At 41.0% G+C, this 16812-nt stretch overlaps 1 protein-coding gene across 7 annotated transcripts; it reads left to right on the top strand.

Annotated features, from left to right (window-relative positions):
* The first annotated feature begins 5278 nt into the window (after window positions 1–5278).
* LOC139605646 (cytoplasmic polyadenylation element-binding protein 4-like) lies at window positions 5279–16060 on the top strand. Of its 7 annotated transcripts, XM_071457300.1 has the most exons (13): window positions 5279–5428; window positions 6367–7486; window positions 7610–7708; window positions 8576–8669; window positions 10167–10217; window positions 10892–10915; window positions 11329–11505; window positions 11747–11836; window positions 11942–12060; window positions 12564–12678; window positions 12769–12950; window positions 13100–13361; window positions 13743–16060. In XM_071457300.1, the coding sequence occupies exons 2-12, from the start codon at window positions 6422–6424 to the stop codon at window positions 13325–13327; spliced, it is 2244 nt and encodes a 747-aa protein (XP_071313401.1). In that variant the 5' UTR covers window positions 5279–5428; window positions 6367–6421; the 3' UTR covers window positions 13328–13361; window positions 13743–16060. The 7 variants fall into 7 exon arrangements, with proteins under 7 accessions (XP_071313401.1, XP_071313402.1, XP_071313400.1 ...); XM_071457301.1 differs by having other exon boundaries at window positions 8579–8669; window positions 13100–16060; XM_071457299.1 differs by having other exon boundaries at window positions 13100–16060.
* The last annotated feature ends 752 nt before the right edge of the window (window positions 16061–16812 follow it).

Raw genomic sequence — 16812 nt, 5'->3', positions numbered from 1 at the left:
TCACACACATCAAGGTGCCTAAACTTGTTATTGTCCACAGTGACCGCTTCTCTGTGATTTAAGTGAATGGATGACACTGTGTCATGGGGAGATTTAATGTTGAGCTATTTTACGATGATGTTGAGCCACAAAAGTCTTAGATATTGCACTTTGGAGGGTTTCCAGTTTGTGTTGGACTGCTGCAGGTTGAGAAATGAGACCAGGTTACCACAGCAGTTGCCCTCTAATCAGCCTGCTTTTGCTTATCAACTACAGCACCAAGCCCTGTATCTCCACATGCTCCTTAGGACCAGATTGAGCCTCTTCTTTAGAAGAGCCATGTTACCTTTTCCCAGTGTCCCAGTGGCCAGGAAAGAGGTTTGACAGAACCCTCCAGATCTCTGGCCCCTCTAAATTAGCCCTTATTCCTCTCTGGTCCCTTACCTAGGTCAGGAGAGACATGAAGGCCTGTTCTACCCGTTAGAGCCGCAGGCAACGCAGCGAGGACCCAGGAACTGGGTTAAGTCCACACACGGGGGCTCTGGCGCTGTTATTCTAAATGTTATATTTACCGAGGCCACCAGAGAATTCCTCTGGGCCATAGCCAAGAGCCAGCAACACAGCGAGGCAGAGGGGAGTGGAGCAAGAAGGAGAGAGACATACTCAACTTTTTTTTCTTTCTTTTTTTTTTTTTTTCTTAATGTGATGAGTGACTCTGAGTCTTTACTTCTCCCAGAGCTCTTCTTCTCTTCCTCCTTTAGGTCACAGACAGAGCCTTTTTGACCATTTCAGGCCAGTCACTCGCTTTAGCTGTGGAAGTGCAGTTTGTGAGCACATCACACCACATGCTGGGGAGCGCTTGGTGCAAAAAGAAAGTAAAACATGCTCAGATTTTGTGGCTCAGTTTAGGATAATTCACTTTGTTTTTCCTCATGTAGTTACAATAAGGTAATGTTTTCACTCCCAATCATTTAGATCATAAGCTCCAGGGGTTTGAATCATCAGTGAGGCTTCAAGCTTTTTTTTTTTTTTTTTTTTTTTTAAATTCTGTTGTGGAAGTTGGGATTCCTGTGACATCCCAGCACAAGACATAAGCTAATCCTATTGAGAATGTACTGTATGTGTGTAAAGTGACAATCTGTTCAGCTCTCTGTCATTAGGTTTGATATGGCTTTTTGTAATAATGTAGTGGCTTGAATGGCTTTTCTTTGTCTGTTCAGAGGAAAATAAAACTAACCATGTTTCCTGTATTGTTAATGCTCTGTCGCCACATTACGTGTTTTCTGTTAAGCACTTTGCTTTCACTGTTGAAAATACAGAACATGGCATAGAAGTTCATAATTCACCTGTTACACATTGGGCATATGATCCTATGAATATCTTTGGACCCATGAAATCAAATGTATCTTGTTATCATTAAAATATTTTTGTCTGTATTTTGAACATCTTGTGTCTTTCAATATAAATTTTATATAGAAGTAGCTTAAAATCATGAACGGATACAACCTTATTTTTCACAAGAAGTGAAACATTCAACCAGTTCTAAGCGGGTTAGCAGAGAGGGCCCTGTCGTCTCAGGTATACACACAGGTTAAAAGACACCCCATTCTCGTTTGACCTGCTGCCTCTTTCTGACAGTGAAATACGGGCTGTGTTTAAAGTTTCAAGGACTGGAAATATCCTCCCTATTGAAAGGCCTAAACATTTACATCAGTGGCTCTGGATTGTATGCAATGCTTGGGGTGGGTTCAGGGTGTCAGTTTTTATGAGTTGTCCCAGCAGCGTACATTGCCTCACTAAACATTTAGACAGTGCTCTGATTTGAAAGGTAGACTTTTGTTGTTTTGGTGCTTTAAGTTATTCTAGAGTCAAGTTAAGTGCACTGAGGTGCATTTGCAGTGACCATATATGGGAGTTTGACACACAGATCCTGTCCTCTATTTTTACCTATTTGTCTCCAGTGTGACAGGGATGAAGGAAAGCTACATTCCATGTCATAACACATACATGTAATATATGTAATATCAGCACCTCTGCACAGCCTGTTAACAAATCATCCATGAGCATGTAGTGACACTAAATGACCACTGGGTGGTGACATCTCTCTTCTTAAAGCAGATGATGGAAGCAGGTGCAAGTGTCTGATTTTTAATAGGGGTGGGTCCATTTGCTTACCTGAAACTGCAGATTATTTTAAATGAATGAATTTTAAATGAACAATTAGGCAAAGTGTTTAATGTCTTAGATTTTAATTTGACATGAGAACCTAAAGTGTCTTCATTTCCTTTTGTCTGCCTGTCTCTTGGATTACAGGAGACACACGAGAACAAGGTTTGTTCACAGGGAGAGCTACTCAGCCTGTGAAAACTGAGGTATTATCTTTATCTGTCTTATATATAATCAGGCTCACAGGGAACTTTCCAAACTTTAAAACATATGCCCCCACCATGTCATCTGGGTTATCTCAGTTTGGGGTTGAGTATTGCACCTGTGTTACAAACTGGAGGTGTGGGGTGTGAAAGAAGTGGGTAATTAGGAAGCAGGGAGGGTCTAATGAAAGGCGCTATCAAATTGCATCATGGGAAATAGAGCACTTTGGAGCTTGACCCAGATTAGGGACTAAAAGTTAGGATATGTCATCTTATCTTTGCTCCTTCTGTTTTGCTGGAGGATCTCTTTAAAGCTGGGTTCCCTAATGTGTACTTGATATATATATATATATATATATATATAAACGTCTAAAAAAACACTCCACAATGTTGCTTGTATAGACAGAAAAGACAGACTGTGATGACTATATCTCACCTCTTTTAAATGCATGCTAACAGTCAAAACACATTTCTACATATGTTATCATTGTTGTCACACATAAGTTAAAATTACTGCTCTACCCACAGAGGAATTGGCAGCGTGAGCTATATACCAAAACTATGCTAACACCATTGCCTGCACACTGTTAGTGTCACACCGCAGTCAGGGAGCCGATGAGCAAGGCCACAGAGCATGAGGTGATGCATTCTCTGACACTACAGCGTGTGGGAGAAATTATGCTGTGTCACACTCATCTTGTTGTAACAATACAATGAGTCGGAGATGGATGACCTCCTGGCCAAACAATGGGCTGCTGGCTGGACCAGAAATCTCCCAGCTTGCATGGTTGGTATGGCAACAGAGCTCTATCGATATGGAGGTGGCAGAGATCACATCTGAGAAGAGGCTTAGCCACAGAGACTGTGCCTCTGAGCAGAGAAACCTGAGATAGTCAGCCCTGGGTGCTTTGTGAACGTCTGCTCTGTGCTCCAGTGTGAACTAATGAATTAATGACTGGGTGCCTAAGTTCCATGGATAAATCATTTAAGAACCATCCGAGGGTTGATGGATGCACCCCACTCCTGTCAGCTATTGGCTGCAGAGCAATGGATCTCTCATATTTACCTGAAGTTGGCCCATCAAAAATCGTATTTATTCTGTAATGAATAATGTCCTGTTGACCTGTTCAGCAGCATAAAATAAGTGGAACCTCTGCAGCACAGCTCGGTTTCACTGGGGAATACAGAGTGAGTTGCTCCCAGGGAAGAAAACGCTGACACAACTCACTGTGCTCGAGTTAAAGCCAGGCTCAAAAGGCCTACAGTAGACAGCAGCATATATAAGATGGTGGAACACACATTCAAATGCATACATACCCATGCTGTAGCTGCCTCACTCAGCTGGTAGATACTGACCTGAGCGTATCAAACCAGTAACACCTGGACCAGCAGTCTGTTATTTTTAACAAGAAACCAGAAGCTCAAGACAAACAGTGCTGTGTTGTTCAACCACCCTGACAGGCCCTGCAGCACATGGGAGTGGGGTGGGGTGATGTGTGTTGCTGCCACTACAGGATACAAATGCAGGGTGGGTCTGCCTTGGGGGAGTGGAACACTGTGTTAACAAGACTAACTCAACAAGCAAGCAGTAAATAATACTCTAGACCGGGGCAAAAAGTAACTGATATTAAGTAGCCTTTTCAGGTTCTTCTGCTTTTGATGTTCTAAAACCACTAAGTCTAAGTCTTTTATTTAATTTAACTTCAGTGATGGGCTGTAGTCATATTGCTTTTAGAAAAAAAAAATCACCCAGCAGCACACAGTTGTGACGTTATTGCACAATCATGAAGATATTTCATTTGAGTTTACTTAGTCTCTTTTTCCTTACTAAGGCAAACTTTGCTACCGCTTTCTGAGACACGATGTTCAACAGTCACAACAGCATTGCTGAATTGCACAGGAATTTGTTGTTGGAGTATTCATATTAGTACAGATTTGGTCAGAATACCTAATATGCCCTTTCATAGTGACTACAATTAGCAGGGTGGAGTTTACTGCAGCAGTTTAAAACAGTTGCTTTTGCTTGATTGGGTTGAACACAAGTAATTTTACTCCCACTTGAGTAATGTATACTGCAGGAGTACTTCTTTTGAACAGGATACTCTTTCCTCTCCTGGTGAATGATCATTAAGTTTTTAAGGAGTCAGCTTCAGCAAAGAGAAATGCACCAACATGTGAGGCTCTGGCCTGCAACTTGACATCAGATGAGGGAGACACATTGCCATGTAAATAATATTATCTGTACTCTAGTAAGTGTGGTATGATGGTATCATCAGTGCACAGCACGGATCTGACCAAAGTAAAATTAATCAAGCTCTCAAGGTCGATTAAGTGCTGAAAATAGCAGCAGCTTATTTTAATGAGATTGCTATGCCATAATTTGCTGTGGGCTTAGGTTATAACAATCCAACAAAATCCAACTACCAACCATCTATCTATCTATCTATCTATCTATCTATCTATCTATCTATCTATCTCTGCTGGAAAATACACTGCTTTCCAGGGCCTGAACAACTGCCACAAGCTGTGGTGAGAGGAAAAACACATTTGTTTAGCCAAATTAACTCATCTGCATTTGGAGGAAATGGTTGTCAATACTTCACCTTGGATTTTAACCCTTTGTATTCCATTGGCTTACAGCACTCCTACATTACAATATCTTTTTTGACTTGGTTAGGGAATTAAATAGAAATTTCCCTGGATCATGAATGTATTTTCTTTTCCTTACAACAACTCCTCCCATTGATTTGAAAGCATCCTTATTTGGGGGGCGAACGTCTTGAGTGCATGTGCCATTCATTGAAAAGGCGTGCTGTGGGCGTGGCCTCGCAGCAGTCATCCAATCAAGTGTTAGATTTTAGCCAAAATGGGTGGGGCTTCTAAGGGGACTCCTGACGCCCAGTGGCTGCTGGCTGATGGATAGGGCGGGGCTTGTAGACGGAAGTGTCTCCCGACTGGCCCAGCTGTCATCTAGAAGAGAGAGGAGACCATTTACACCGGCTGCCAAGGAAATGCAGAAAGAGGAAAAACGCTAAAATATGGCAACATCAAAGCGATAAGGTCATGACGCCGAACTGAAGGTAGCTATACCCGACATGTCACCAAATACTCATGCTTCTCGATACCTGCGAGCAGCGGTCGAGGTTTCGTTAGGTGGTTATTTCGAGATGTAAAAACGATGACAGGCATTTGTAGGCTGTGTGACATTGAACATACAGGACACGAAACAGACGAGGTCGTTTAAAGAGCCATACACCGTTTCCAACTTGTCATGTACTGGAAAATTTCCGCCGTGCTGTCGTAGATAACGCTCCCACCAACGTTAACGGAAATTCGAGGGACGTTGTAGCCGTTGAATGCGTTTATCGCTCCCCGGCCGGTTTGCAAATATGCTACAACGTCGCTGCGGTTATCGGCTATTATCCTAGCCTAGCGGCTCGGTGTAGGGAACTACCCCAGATTCAGAGCAGACAGGAGACGTCATCAACATTTTCCTGTATTTAAATGGTTGTGTACGAGGAGGTCATTGCTGGAAAAGGAAGATTGTTCGGTAGGTGTCCATGCCGTGAGCCTCCTCTGCGCTTAAAGCGTTCACAGATGCGCTGAAATGCATAAACGTACTTGGAAATTGACTGCTAGGACCTGCATGATTAATAGGGCACATGGAAGGTGGCGGAGCAGCTGTTAGCTTGCTGCTAGCTGCGTAACGACCTTTGGAGACGTCAGCTTCACCAGCTCAGGCTGTTAGCTGCCTGCGCTGGTGAGGCTGGGTGTATGCCGTGGTCGCCTGCCTGTTATCCGAGGGTTATATTTCATCTAGGCCTTACCATGGCCAAGCGAGTCAATGATTTAATCTCATTGATTGCATCACAAGACCAGGCAGGGTGCAGCCCAAGCACGTTCACTGCGTTTGGCGAGGCTTGTCCTTTTTTTTTTTTTTTTTTTTTTTAAGGTGTAACAGACTTATGCTTATTTTGTCACTCCTTCCTCCCCCACACCTCCTCAACCAACATTTTAGGATAAAGAAGAAGGTGAAAGCCAAAAGTCAACTGAAGATTTACTGTGTGTCCTAAATGGGGGACTACGGGTTTGGAGTTCTGGTGAAGAACAGCAGCGGTAACAAATCTGCTTTCCCTGTAAGGATCCCTCCTCACCTCCAACCCCAGCACCCTCACCACCCGTCAAACCCCCCCAGCCCCCCTTCCTTCGTAAACAACACCTGCTCCACCAATGGGGGCAGTGCTTGGCTGTTCCCTGCTGTAGCCCAACACACTAACATGCAAGATGAGATTCTGGAGTCAGACAAGTCCAAGGCCTTGGACCTCCAGGACATGCAGGAGAAGTCTCAGGTCCAGGCCCAGCCTCAGGCCCTGTCTCCGGGCCAGCAGGAGGCTGGGGGAGGCCTAGGAGAGCTTGAGGGAGCTCTTCCTGAAGATGGTTCACTGGAGAAGGGTTCTTTGGAGAGTAGCGGTGGGAAGGAGAAACTGAGAATGGAGTCCCCAGTGCTAAGCGGGTTTGACTACCAGGATAGCCTGGGAATGGGTACGAGCTGTGCACAGTCCAACTCCTCCTCATCTTCACTGACCAGCTTTAACAACTGGTCGCCTGCGGTCCCATCCACCCAGTCTCCAGTGGTTGGGGAAGACGTCGGAGGGTTCTTTGGCCCAGCTGGCTCCAACGCCAACGGACCTCCCCTATTGTTCCAGAACTTCTCCCACCATGCCGGCCCAGGCTTTGGAGCGGGGGGCAGTTTCTCCCCACAGATTGGACCAGTCTCCCAGCACCATGCACCGACACCTCATCCCCAGCACTACCACCCCCATGGTCAGGGGGTCCCACAGCAGCACCGGCGCTCCCCAGCAAGCCCTCATCCACCCCAGCCTTCCTTTCCTCCGCATCCACATCGCACTGGACCGTTCACCCAGCTGCCCCACCTCACTCCTGCTCAGAACAAACCCCCTTCACCTTGGGGAAGCTACCAGAGTCCCTCTACTCCCACATCCACTTCCTGGAGTCCCGGTGGGTATGGTGGCTGGGGAGGCACGCAGGGGGTGCGAGAGTATCGGCGGGGAGTAGGTGGAGGCATGACGGGCCTTAACTCCATCTCCCCGCTAAAGAAATCCTTTCCCAACAACCAGGTAGATGAGATTGTCATGTCTTGTCTCAAACACTGATAAATCTCAGCAGATCTTTGCATTGATAGATATGATCACATACAACATATTTGATCAGGAGATAAAACTCATCTGTGTATTCTACAGATTCCCTCTCAGAAGTTCCCCAGAAATAGCTCTGGTTTCAATCACAAGGGCTGGGTGGAGGACAGTATGAGCCGCAGTGACAGCATCTACCCTTTCCAGGTGAGCATATCCCATAGGTAATACTCAGGCTAATGTTTAGGGAATTACTAGGTGTGTCGGCTACAAGAAAGAAGTTGCTATTCACTTTAAAACAGCAACAGACTTGGACTGTGGGCTTATGCGGCTTTGAAATGTAAATATGTCTCTTTCCCCTCCAGGGGCCATTGATGCTAATCCTGTTTAACATGCTCATCTGTATGAAATTCAACAAATAAGCCATTGAGAAAAAAATAGGATACGTGACAGTTAAGCCAACTAAGTGGATGAATCGAAACTTATTGTGTGTGCTTGTGTCTGAGATCTTATCTAGATCATTTGGATGAAGGAGAGCACTCTTATCATCTGCTCTGATCACATGGCCTTCCTCTTGTCCTGATTTGAGAAGTCTTGTGCTCTACTGCAGCTTCGCATGTTCTCAGCCCAATTAGATACAAAGTGAAGCACTCACTGTGTTATGTATTACTCTTCACAGCTTTTCTTTGTTTGTGGAATTGTTTCAAAATTACATTTTCACCTTAGGCTACTTAATTAGAATTTGTATTGATTTGAAATTCGCCAAGTGGAAGGATCAATTTTTCCAGCTCTTTAAGTAGCACATCTTTTTATCTCATGCTTTCAGAAACTGCCAGAAACTAGAGATATATGATTTGATAGCAGAGATATGCAGGTGATTTTGTGTAACACACTCTGGGATCCATTTTCCGTTTACAGCGCTTTCCTCTGAAGGTCTCTACTGGGATATTCTCTGCAGTTTTTTTTATTAGCTTTTAGCATCATAGCAAACTATATCAGGGCTCTTGCAGCTTGTGCTGCTTTAGATGTGATGTGGGAAGCAAGGAGGCTAATTGTTGTCTTCCTCTCTTTCAGCAGGAGAGAACACGGTCCTTTGATGGTTTCAGTATGCACTCTCTGGAGAACTCATTGATTGACATTATGAGGGCTGAGCAGGATTCCTTGAAAGGTTGGTTCCCACACTAACAATGATGAGGAATGGATAGGTTTTCTCACAGCTGGCTGTAGATAAATAGCCGTTTGTTGCATGTATTTGACAGCAAATAGAAATTGGGTATTATTTCACAATGCTGGCAATTGATTGTGTTGACAGCAGGATCCCAAAAATTAGAAGCCTGTGGACCAAATAACAAATGTGTTGAATTCCAATACATGAATTGGGACACTTAATTAGCTTGATGGCAACTTCTGATTCTGTAGTATGAAGTTTAAAGTTTTGTCAGCATTTCATACTAATGGCACCAACAAAAACCAAATATTAATGAGCTTTGCCGATTAATATTTAGTGCTATTTTGGTCTATGTACGGCTGTATGTCACTCAGAATTTTTCTATACAAGTGACAATGTGATACCTGAGTTATGGTTATGACACTAAAAGGATTCCACAGGCAGAAAATGTCTAACCCCTTTAGGATACTTTGTAGAATTGGCCATACTAGGGCTGAGCTACCCAAAATTTATGATTTAGTTCTAATCTTTTTTATGATTTAGTTCGAATCTAATTATGAATATTCAACCATATATCCCTATATCTTTTTTCCTCTTTCTTTTTTCAGTAGAATGTGATTTAAATCAAACTTCAGTATTTCTTTAGTACCTACCAAAAATACCAAAAGCTGGGACTACTTGTCTATTTTCATTCTTTGATCATGTAAGTTCTTGATCCAATTTCCAATTTTCAAAGTCAAATATCAAAAGTAGTGTTTTAGTGTCAATCCAAAAACTCAACATATATGTTGCAATCTTCACATTGCATGAATGAGATCCATTCAGATTGATTACTGTTCATTCGTACGTGACCATACATTTCTGTCTCCTCCTCTGTAACTCATGAAAACCATCACCTGCAGCATTTTTGCAGTGGAGACTGTTTGATCTCTCTCATTAATAAAACATTATACTTTAGTTTTGTTGCAGTCAATCTTAAAATAACCCCTTTTCCCATCACAGCCAGCTCCACTGATGCTAATTCTGGCCAGCTGATGCATGTACTTTCTGGTTTGAAACTTCTCCTTGATCATTTATGCAGTCTTCCTGCCATTTGTCATGAGTGTGTTTTCCATCACTTAATTTACAAGTCAGCTTCCTCAATCTAAGAATAACTTGCATAGTTTTCAAGGCTAACTCACTTTCTTGGGCCTATTCCAGTATTTCTCTTGCATATGATATTACATTAACATGGACATTTGTTTACATGGAAGAATAAGCTGAACTAGATTTGCCGCACAGTTTGATTTATCTACCAAATAACTTTCCTCAAATGTGTGCCATCACAATCCTCTTTCTGACAGACACAGAAGAGAATACATCACCCCAAACCATTGCAATATATCAGCAGTGGGTTTGGAAGTCATGTATATGCAAGAGAAAAATTTAACTATTACTCCACCTGGGAATCATTTCATGACATGGTGTTCTGAGGCCTCTTCTATTTTTGTCACATAGGACGTTACAGCTTCTCTCACCAGGGTGGAGACGGGCCTCTACCTATGAATGGTATGTAAATAACATGCATACAAATATGCAGTGCTGTAGCAGAGGTCAGGTCTTGAAATAAATGCCTACCAAATGCAGATAAGAAATAATGCTGGCTATTTTAATGCAAGTCAGTACTTCATTGCCATTTAAAAGTATCAATTGTAATTCTTTTTTATGGTGAGCTCACATAAAATAAATGAGTGAAACCTTTGAATATCATAAACACACTGAGATGTATAACAAGTGGTAAAAACATAAAATGATTAGAGTCACATTACTTGTTTTATAGCTTTCTAAACTACTGTGCTACTCAACTGTGTGTGCAACCAACATGGCTCACCCAAAGAGGTTCAAGTAGAAAAATAATAATGTGGTCAGGGAGGTTCAGAGACAGGAGCGAGCAAATCTAGTCACTGGTTGTTTTTTTTTTGTTCGTTTTTTTTTATTTTGGGCGATGTCAGTTGCAGCCTCTACTGCCCACCCCCACTGCTCCACCACTAAATATTACATTTTGACGAAAAACATTTTGGCTAGTGGAAAATTCAGAATGGCTGTTACTTAAAAAGACAGCAGTCATTTTGTCTGGTAATCCAATAAATTAATGTCCAGCCCTCACAGTTTTGTCACATTTTTTTATGATATGCCTTTTTCAAAAAGCCATTCAAAAGTGTTTTGTGTTGTTTTACATGCAGCGAGAAGTTATGGCAGAAGACGAGGTAAAGTTTATGAACGTGTCTTTAATTGCTCATTGTTATATAGAAAGCAGTAATGACCCCTGAAATGATCACCTCTTTGTTGTTTTGCTTCTGTGTTTGTCTGCTTGATTTTGTCATTGTCATTGATTGTTTCTGCCTTGAATGTTGTCAGGGTTTGAGCCCCTGTAGAGTGTAAAAGCCTTTAAAGGTTGCCAGCTAAGACCTTATAGTAATAATACTGATGCTTTTAGTGTGTCAATCAAATGGTTATCATGGCTGCTTTTGTATGTGTTTCTTAACAGAATGTAATTTATCTATATCCAATTAAATTCCCTGCTTATTGTATTAATCACCTTCAAAAAACAGTAAAAATTGTGGTTCAGCCTCGCTAGTGGTGAGCCACTGTGTGTAATCCAGATCATTCTCTCCACTAGGTCATTCCTCTCTGTTCCCCATGGAGGACGAACGCTCTTTTGGAGAGGATGAGTCAGGTGACCAGGGGCTTCCTGGCCTTGGTTCAGCCCATTGTTTCCCCCACCTCAATGGTGAACGTGTGGAACGATATTCTCGCAAGGTGTTTGTCGGTGGGCTGCCCCCAGACATAGACGAAGGTAAAGGCATGTTCTTGATACAGTGAATGCTTCACTAAGATCAATATTTTCTAATCTACATTGTTGTAGATCACAAGCTATAAGATGTAAGCTATATGTGAGAATTGTTTGCATTTACTACCACAAATTTTGCTAAGTGTGTTTAGTACATTAGTTCAGCTCTATTCTGTTTCTGTAACATTAGTTAGTTTTGATGATGGTACTCGGTCTTGTTACTGATTGATATACTCTTGTTTTTCAGATGAAATCACTGCCAGTTTCCGTCGATTTGGTCATTTGTTTGTTGACTGGCCTCACAAGGCAGAGAGCAAGTCCTACTTTCCACCAAAAGGTGAGTCAAACAAGTTTAACACTGTATTTGTGCCAGCGTGTTGACATTGTGATCAGTATTTCCTTGTTGTGTGTACTCATTGTTCTGTTTGTCATACCATTCCAGGATATGCATTCTTGCTGTTTCAAGATGAGAGCTCTGTTCAGGCTCTGATCGACGCCTGCATTCAAGAGGATGGCAAGCTTTACCTGTGTGTCTCCAGCCCCACCATCAAAGACAAGCCTGTGAGTGTGTTATTCTGTTGAGCTGCCTGTTATCCACCCTGCCCAACAAGTACAAAACTAACACGAATGTTAGAAGAAGTTGTTTGTTTAGAGTATAATAATAATCCAGCAATAATCATTTTTCTTACAAAACCTGACTGAAAAATGGACTGATAACCAACGTTTCTAGTAAACAAGAAGGCTAATTGCAATGGTATATGATATCTGGCTATACTTATTTCATTATATTTGCGCACTCTCATTTGGATGTTACAATAAGCGTGCCCAAAAGGTGACAAATATGAAAATAGTGACCTCAGTAGTTGGTGCATCAACACTATATCAGCAGCACCACCACCAACATCCTGCACATCAGGAAATTGAACCAAAGAAATGTGTTAATCCAAAGTGGATAAGCAATAAACCGCCTTCATTTTCACAATCTAAAATGTATCTTGCTCATAAAGGAGTGGAGCCTGACTGAGAGGAAATTAATGAATTTTTTTTCATCTTGGTTTTTGTAGGTCCAGATTCGGCCCTGGAACCTAAATGACAGTGACTTTGTAATGGATGGCTCTCAACCATTGGACCCAAGGAAGACTATCTTTGTAGGAGGTGTCCCTCGTCCGCTACGTGCAGGTACGTGTGTGGTGACCTCTAAACGCATTACATTCCTCAGACCGGAACTGTTGAGATTCCACTAATTTGCATTCTGTATTGCTATTCCAGTTGAGCTTGCCATGATCATGGACCGTCTGTATGGGGGAGTGTGTTATGCCGGGATTGACACAGACCCTGAGCTCAAGTATCCAAAAGGGGCTGGGCGAGTGGCCTTCTCCAATCAGCAAAGCTACATTGCAGCCATTAGTGCCCGATTTGTTCAACTGCAGCATGGGGAGATTGATAAACGGGTGAGCAGCTTCCTTTTCCTCAAAGATGAAGAGTGGATGCTGTTAAATATTAATTTCCACCTAGCCAACGTGCTGCTGTGCATGCATTCAATTTTTTCTCGACCTCAATTCTAACACATTTTTCTTGTCACCCATCCTCTCCCTCTCAGGTGGAAGTGAAGCCATATGTCCTGGATGACCAGCTGTGTGATGAGTGCCAGGGCACCCGCTGTGGGGGGAAGTTTGCTCCTTTCTTTTGCGCTAACGTGACCTGTCTGCAGTACTACTGTGAGTACTGCTGGGCAGCCATCCACTCCCGGGCTGGCCGTGAGTTCCACAAGCCGCTGGTGAAGGAGGGAGGGGACCGACCACGACACATCTCCTTCCGCTGGAACTGAGGCGAGAGGGCAAGGGAGGGAGACTGAGAAAGGGGTAATTAGGGAAGGGGTACGGGCTATGATATGAAAAATAAATGCACTTTTCTTTTAAGTTAAAAAAAAAAAAACAACATAATTTATTTTTTTTTAATTTTTCTTTTAATTGGGCCTTCTAAAAGAAGTAAATGCTAAGAAGAGAGTGAAATCCCATTTATGTTTTGACTTTGAGTGTGCATGAGCATATGGATGCATTAGATTTGGATTTAGACTTTTTCTGACTTGACTGTACTTTCTTTTCATGTTAGCTGGCAAAGCTGCTTACATTTGTTGTCAAGAGTAACATAAAATTTAAGTGAGGTTCATCATACCTAAATCAGTATACTAACTATGGAAGTTGAGTTTAAGAAGGGTGCATTTTCTTACTTTTTGCTTGCAGGATTAGAGAACAACTGTACCATTTACCAAAGGTTGAGTGCAAATGGTTGGGTTGAACAGAGGAGGAACACAGTTTCAGATGGTTGGATGACTGAGTTTTTCAAACAGCTCAGTGTAAAGCATCTGGCCATGTCAAAAAAACAAAATCTCCCCTCAGTCTGGCACACGTGTTTAGACTGCTGGCATGAGTTTTTAGGTCTTGGTTTAAAAGTCGACACTTTGTAACCAGAAAGGGCAAACCAAAGATTGGCCTAAAATGCATCATCAAAAGCAGACATTGAACTGAGGGTTTTCAGGATTATGTTGTGTCCTCTTGTCATATGACAGATGAAAGGCTGGAGTTGTCTGGAGTTTCAGTTTGTGGGTTTCAGCTAATAAAGACACAGCCCTCAGGGCTCAGGTATTGGCAGTAGTATTTGCTCACTTTATATTGTCAGGGATATTAGCACTGGAAGCTAACATGCTAATGTAGTACAAACTAATGGGAATGCACAGTCCAGTCTCCCTGAGCTGTCCTCATGGTGTACCACTGCACGCTCTACCATGACTGGAGCTTCTATCACAAGTGTTGTGGTTGGATATGGTAGTAGCTAGAATTTGCTGTCACAGAGATAAAGATATTATTTTATACATGGCCTGCTGATTTTTGTACAGTGTTTTATAGCTGATTATTTTGTCATGAACATATATACATTTATTATGCACTACTTTTCTAAATATTTTTTTCAATAGTCATTTTAGGCACATTTTTCACAGATGGGAGAACTCCTTTTGCAATACCTCATTTTTTTCACTTGGTGAAAAATAATTTTGTACCTTTGTTACTAAGAGATCTGCATTTATGGTAAACTTAATTTAAAAAGAAAAAGAATGATATTAATATAATTTTCAATTAGCTTTTATATATTTAAGTGCTGGTAAATCTGAAAATTGTCTGGTGCATTGGTGTGATTCTGTAGATAAAAAAGAAAAAAAAATAAGGCTATCATTAGCCAGTCATATATGGATTCTCCTCTGTCCTAATAAACATAATTACAGGCATGACAAGACCTTTCTAAACGGATTTTGATAGTCTTGAAAATATATTCTGATATTTCGCTCCTAGGTGTAGTCAATAAGATTATCATTAGGGTAAATGTTTTGGCTTTGGTCAATGTGAAATCTTCCCTTCTAACACCGGAGTGGATATCAGCTGTTTGAATATTTAGATCATCTTTCTGGGACTGCCTGTAAGTTCTACTTATTCTTGGCATGCATAATGTAATACAGAAATAAAATGGCTAGTGTTAATGCAGGACCTAATGTGATGCACTAGATCTCCTTTTTCCTTTGTGAATTTCTTTTCCTTATCTCTTTGAGATCACCTCTCTTGTAGCCTCTCTTAATATGATGGAGTCTGCCTTCCTTACACAGACATGATGTTTATGCAATCTACACAGTGACAACACTTTGGATGCGTTTTGTAATGTAGAGGACACTCAGTAGGACATAGGTGAGGAGACTTGATCACTTGACCCCCCTTTGTGATGTGGCATGCTTTGGGACATAACCTGAATGTGATTTAATGTTGCAAGTTAACTTTGAGCCATTATGTGCAATACTTATTCTTTCCAGAAACAAATCTCCGCAGTGTAAGTCATTTAATCCATATAAATCATGCAGTCATTTACACATTATTTGTTTCCTATTGTTCATGCTGATGTCTGCAAGAAAAAAAATAATTTATACCTGAATTTATTTTTAAACATTAGTTTTTTGCTTATTTACTTATTTTGCTACTACCATGCTACTGTGATTGAAAACATTGTATATACTAGGTCGATAATGTATTTAGCATTTGCTATATTTTCAATTGAAATGTATAACTATCATTTTGATCAGATTTTTGTTATATTTTTTGGGTGATGTGTTAAACTCGTTGATGTGTCTAGTTTTTCTAATTGCTGTATTGTGCTCCACATTTTCAGATGAAAAGAATATTATGTCTGTTAGTATTACTTGATTGCAAAATTTCAATAGTTTTTAATTGTATGCTGGGAAGGTTATATTTATTAACTCTTTTTTTTTTTTTACCTGATATTTTGATTTTTATTAAGTCATTTGACATTTATACGTAAGTTCCAATTTTTATATTTTCTTCCTGATTAATTTACGCTACAATACAGACGTCAGTTTTTATAGTTGGTTTGTAGTATTGAAGTAAAACAAAGATCTAATGTCATATATTCATTTGCTGCCAACTGTTTGTAACTGTATGCATACATTTGAAGTATTTGTAATGTGAGATGTTGAACGAATAAAACAGCTGTGAGGAAGAATTATATGCCTAATGTTGATTCACAACAATAAAGGCTCTGCCCTTTATTCAAGTATTCCCTGTGAGGCCTATGTTAATTGACTTGCCTCCTAAAGGTTTCTTAGTAAATGGGAGCTTCATACCTGACGCCAGTGTTGTGAGAGAGCACTTTTTTTTTTTTTTTTGGCACATCTGGTTAGTTGAGTTGAATCAGGTCAGAGGTATTTATAGGCTGAGGCTTATTTCAGGCCTTAGTGGGTGCTATTTTAGCTCACCTAAACCTCCTGTCTTTTGTCTCAGCAAACCATTTCTGGTCTACTGAAAGCATATATTTTGTCTGAGTGAAAAGAATACAAAAAGGCAACAAAATACCATAAATGAGGTCATAATGAGATCATGCAGCCCTGATGCAAAAGAACACATATTCCTCTTAGGGCTGAATTTTCCGAATAGATAGTTGTTCAATCAGAACAAACATAAATTTTTATTTTTTATTTTTTCAAGTAGTGAATTGACTTAGTTCTTAGTACTGTACAATTTTGACTATAAATAGGATGGAAATGTTTTTACTCCACGACATTTACTTATAATTACTAGTTACGTTACAAATCATGATTTGACATGCAAAACTTATAATGGGTCTATAAAATGTGATGCATTGTATATAGAGTGTATACGATTATTAAAATTAGCTCCTCTTCCAGTGACCTGTTTTCTGTATTTTACTTTGAAGACACTTTTGCAATAACATGACACTTTTACTTTATTAAAGGCT

The sequence above is a fragment of the Trachinotus anak genome, unplaced genomic scaffold (genome assembly GCF_046630095.1).
Source record: "Trachinotus anak isolate AG129_WGS33_773 ecotype Australia unplaced genomic scaffold, CSIRO_AGI_Tana_v1 ptg000021l, whole genome shotgun sequence".
Lineage (NCBI taxonomy): Eukaryota > Metazoa > Chordata > Actinopteri > Carangiformes > Carangidae > Trachinotus > Trachinotus anak.
Note: the sequence above shows the minus strand (reverse complement) of the source record. Positions and strands in the feature narration are given on the sequence as shown.

What these genes read in the sequence shown, in the direction of transcription:
- LOC139605646 (XM_071457300.1), top strand. Translation starts at nt 6,422, where the DNA reads ATGGGGGACTACGGGTTTGGAGTTCTGGTGAAGAACAGCAGCGGTAAC. An exon ending in GCCCCCAGACATAGACGAAG is followed by an intron (nt 11,506 to 11,746) that starts GTAAAGGCATGT and finishes CTTGTTTTTCAG; the next exon opens with ATGAAATCACTGCCAGTTTC. An exon ending in CCACCATCAAAGACAAGCCT is followed by an intron (nt 12,061 to 12,563) that starts GTGAGTGTGTTA and finishes TGGTTTTTGTAG; the next exon opens with GTCCAGATTCGGCCCTGGAA.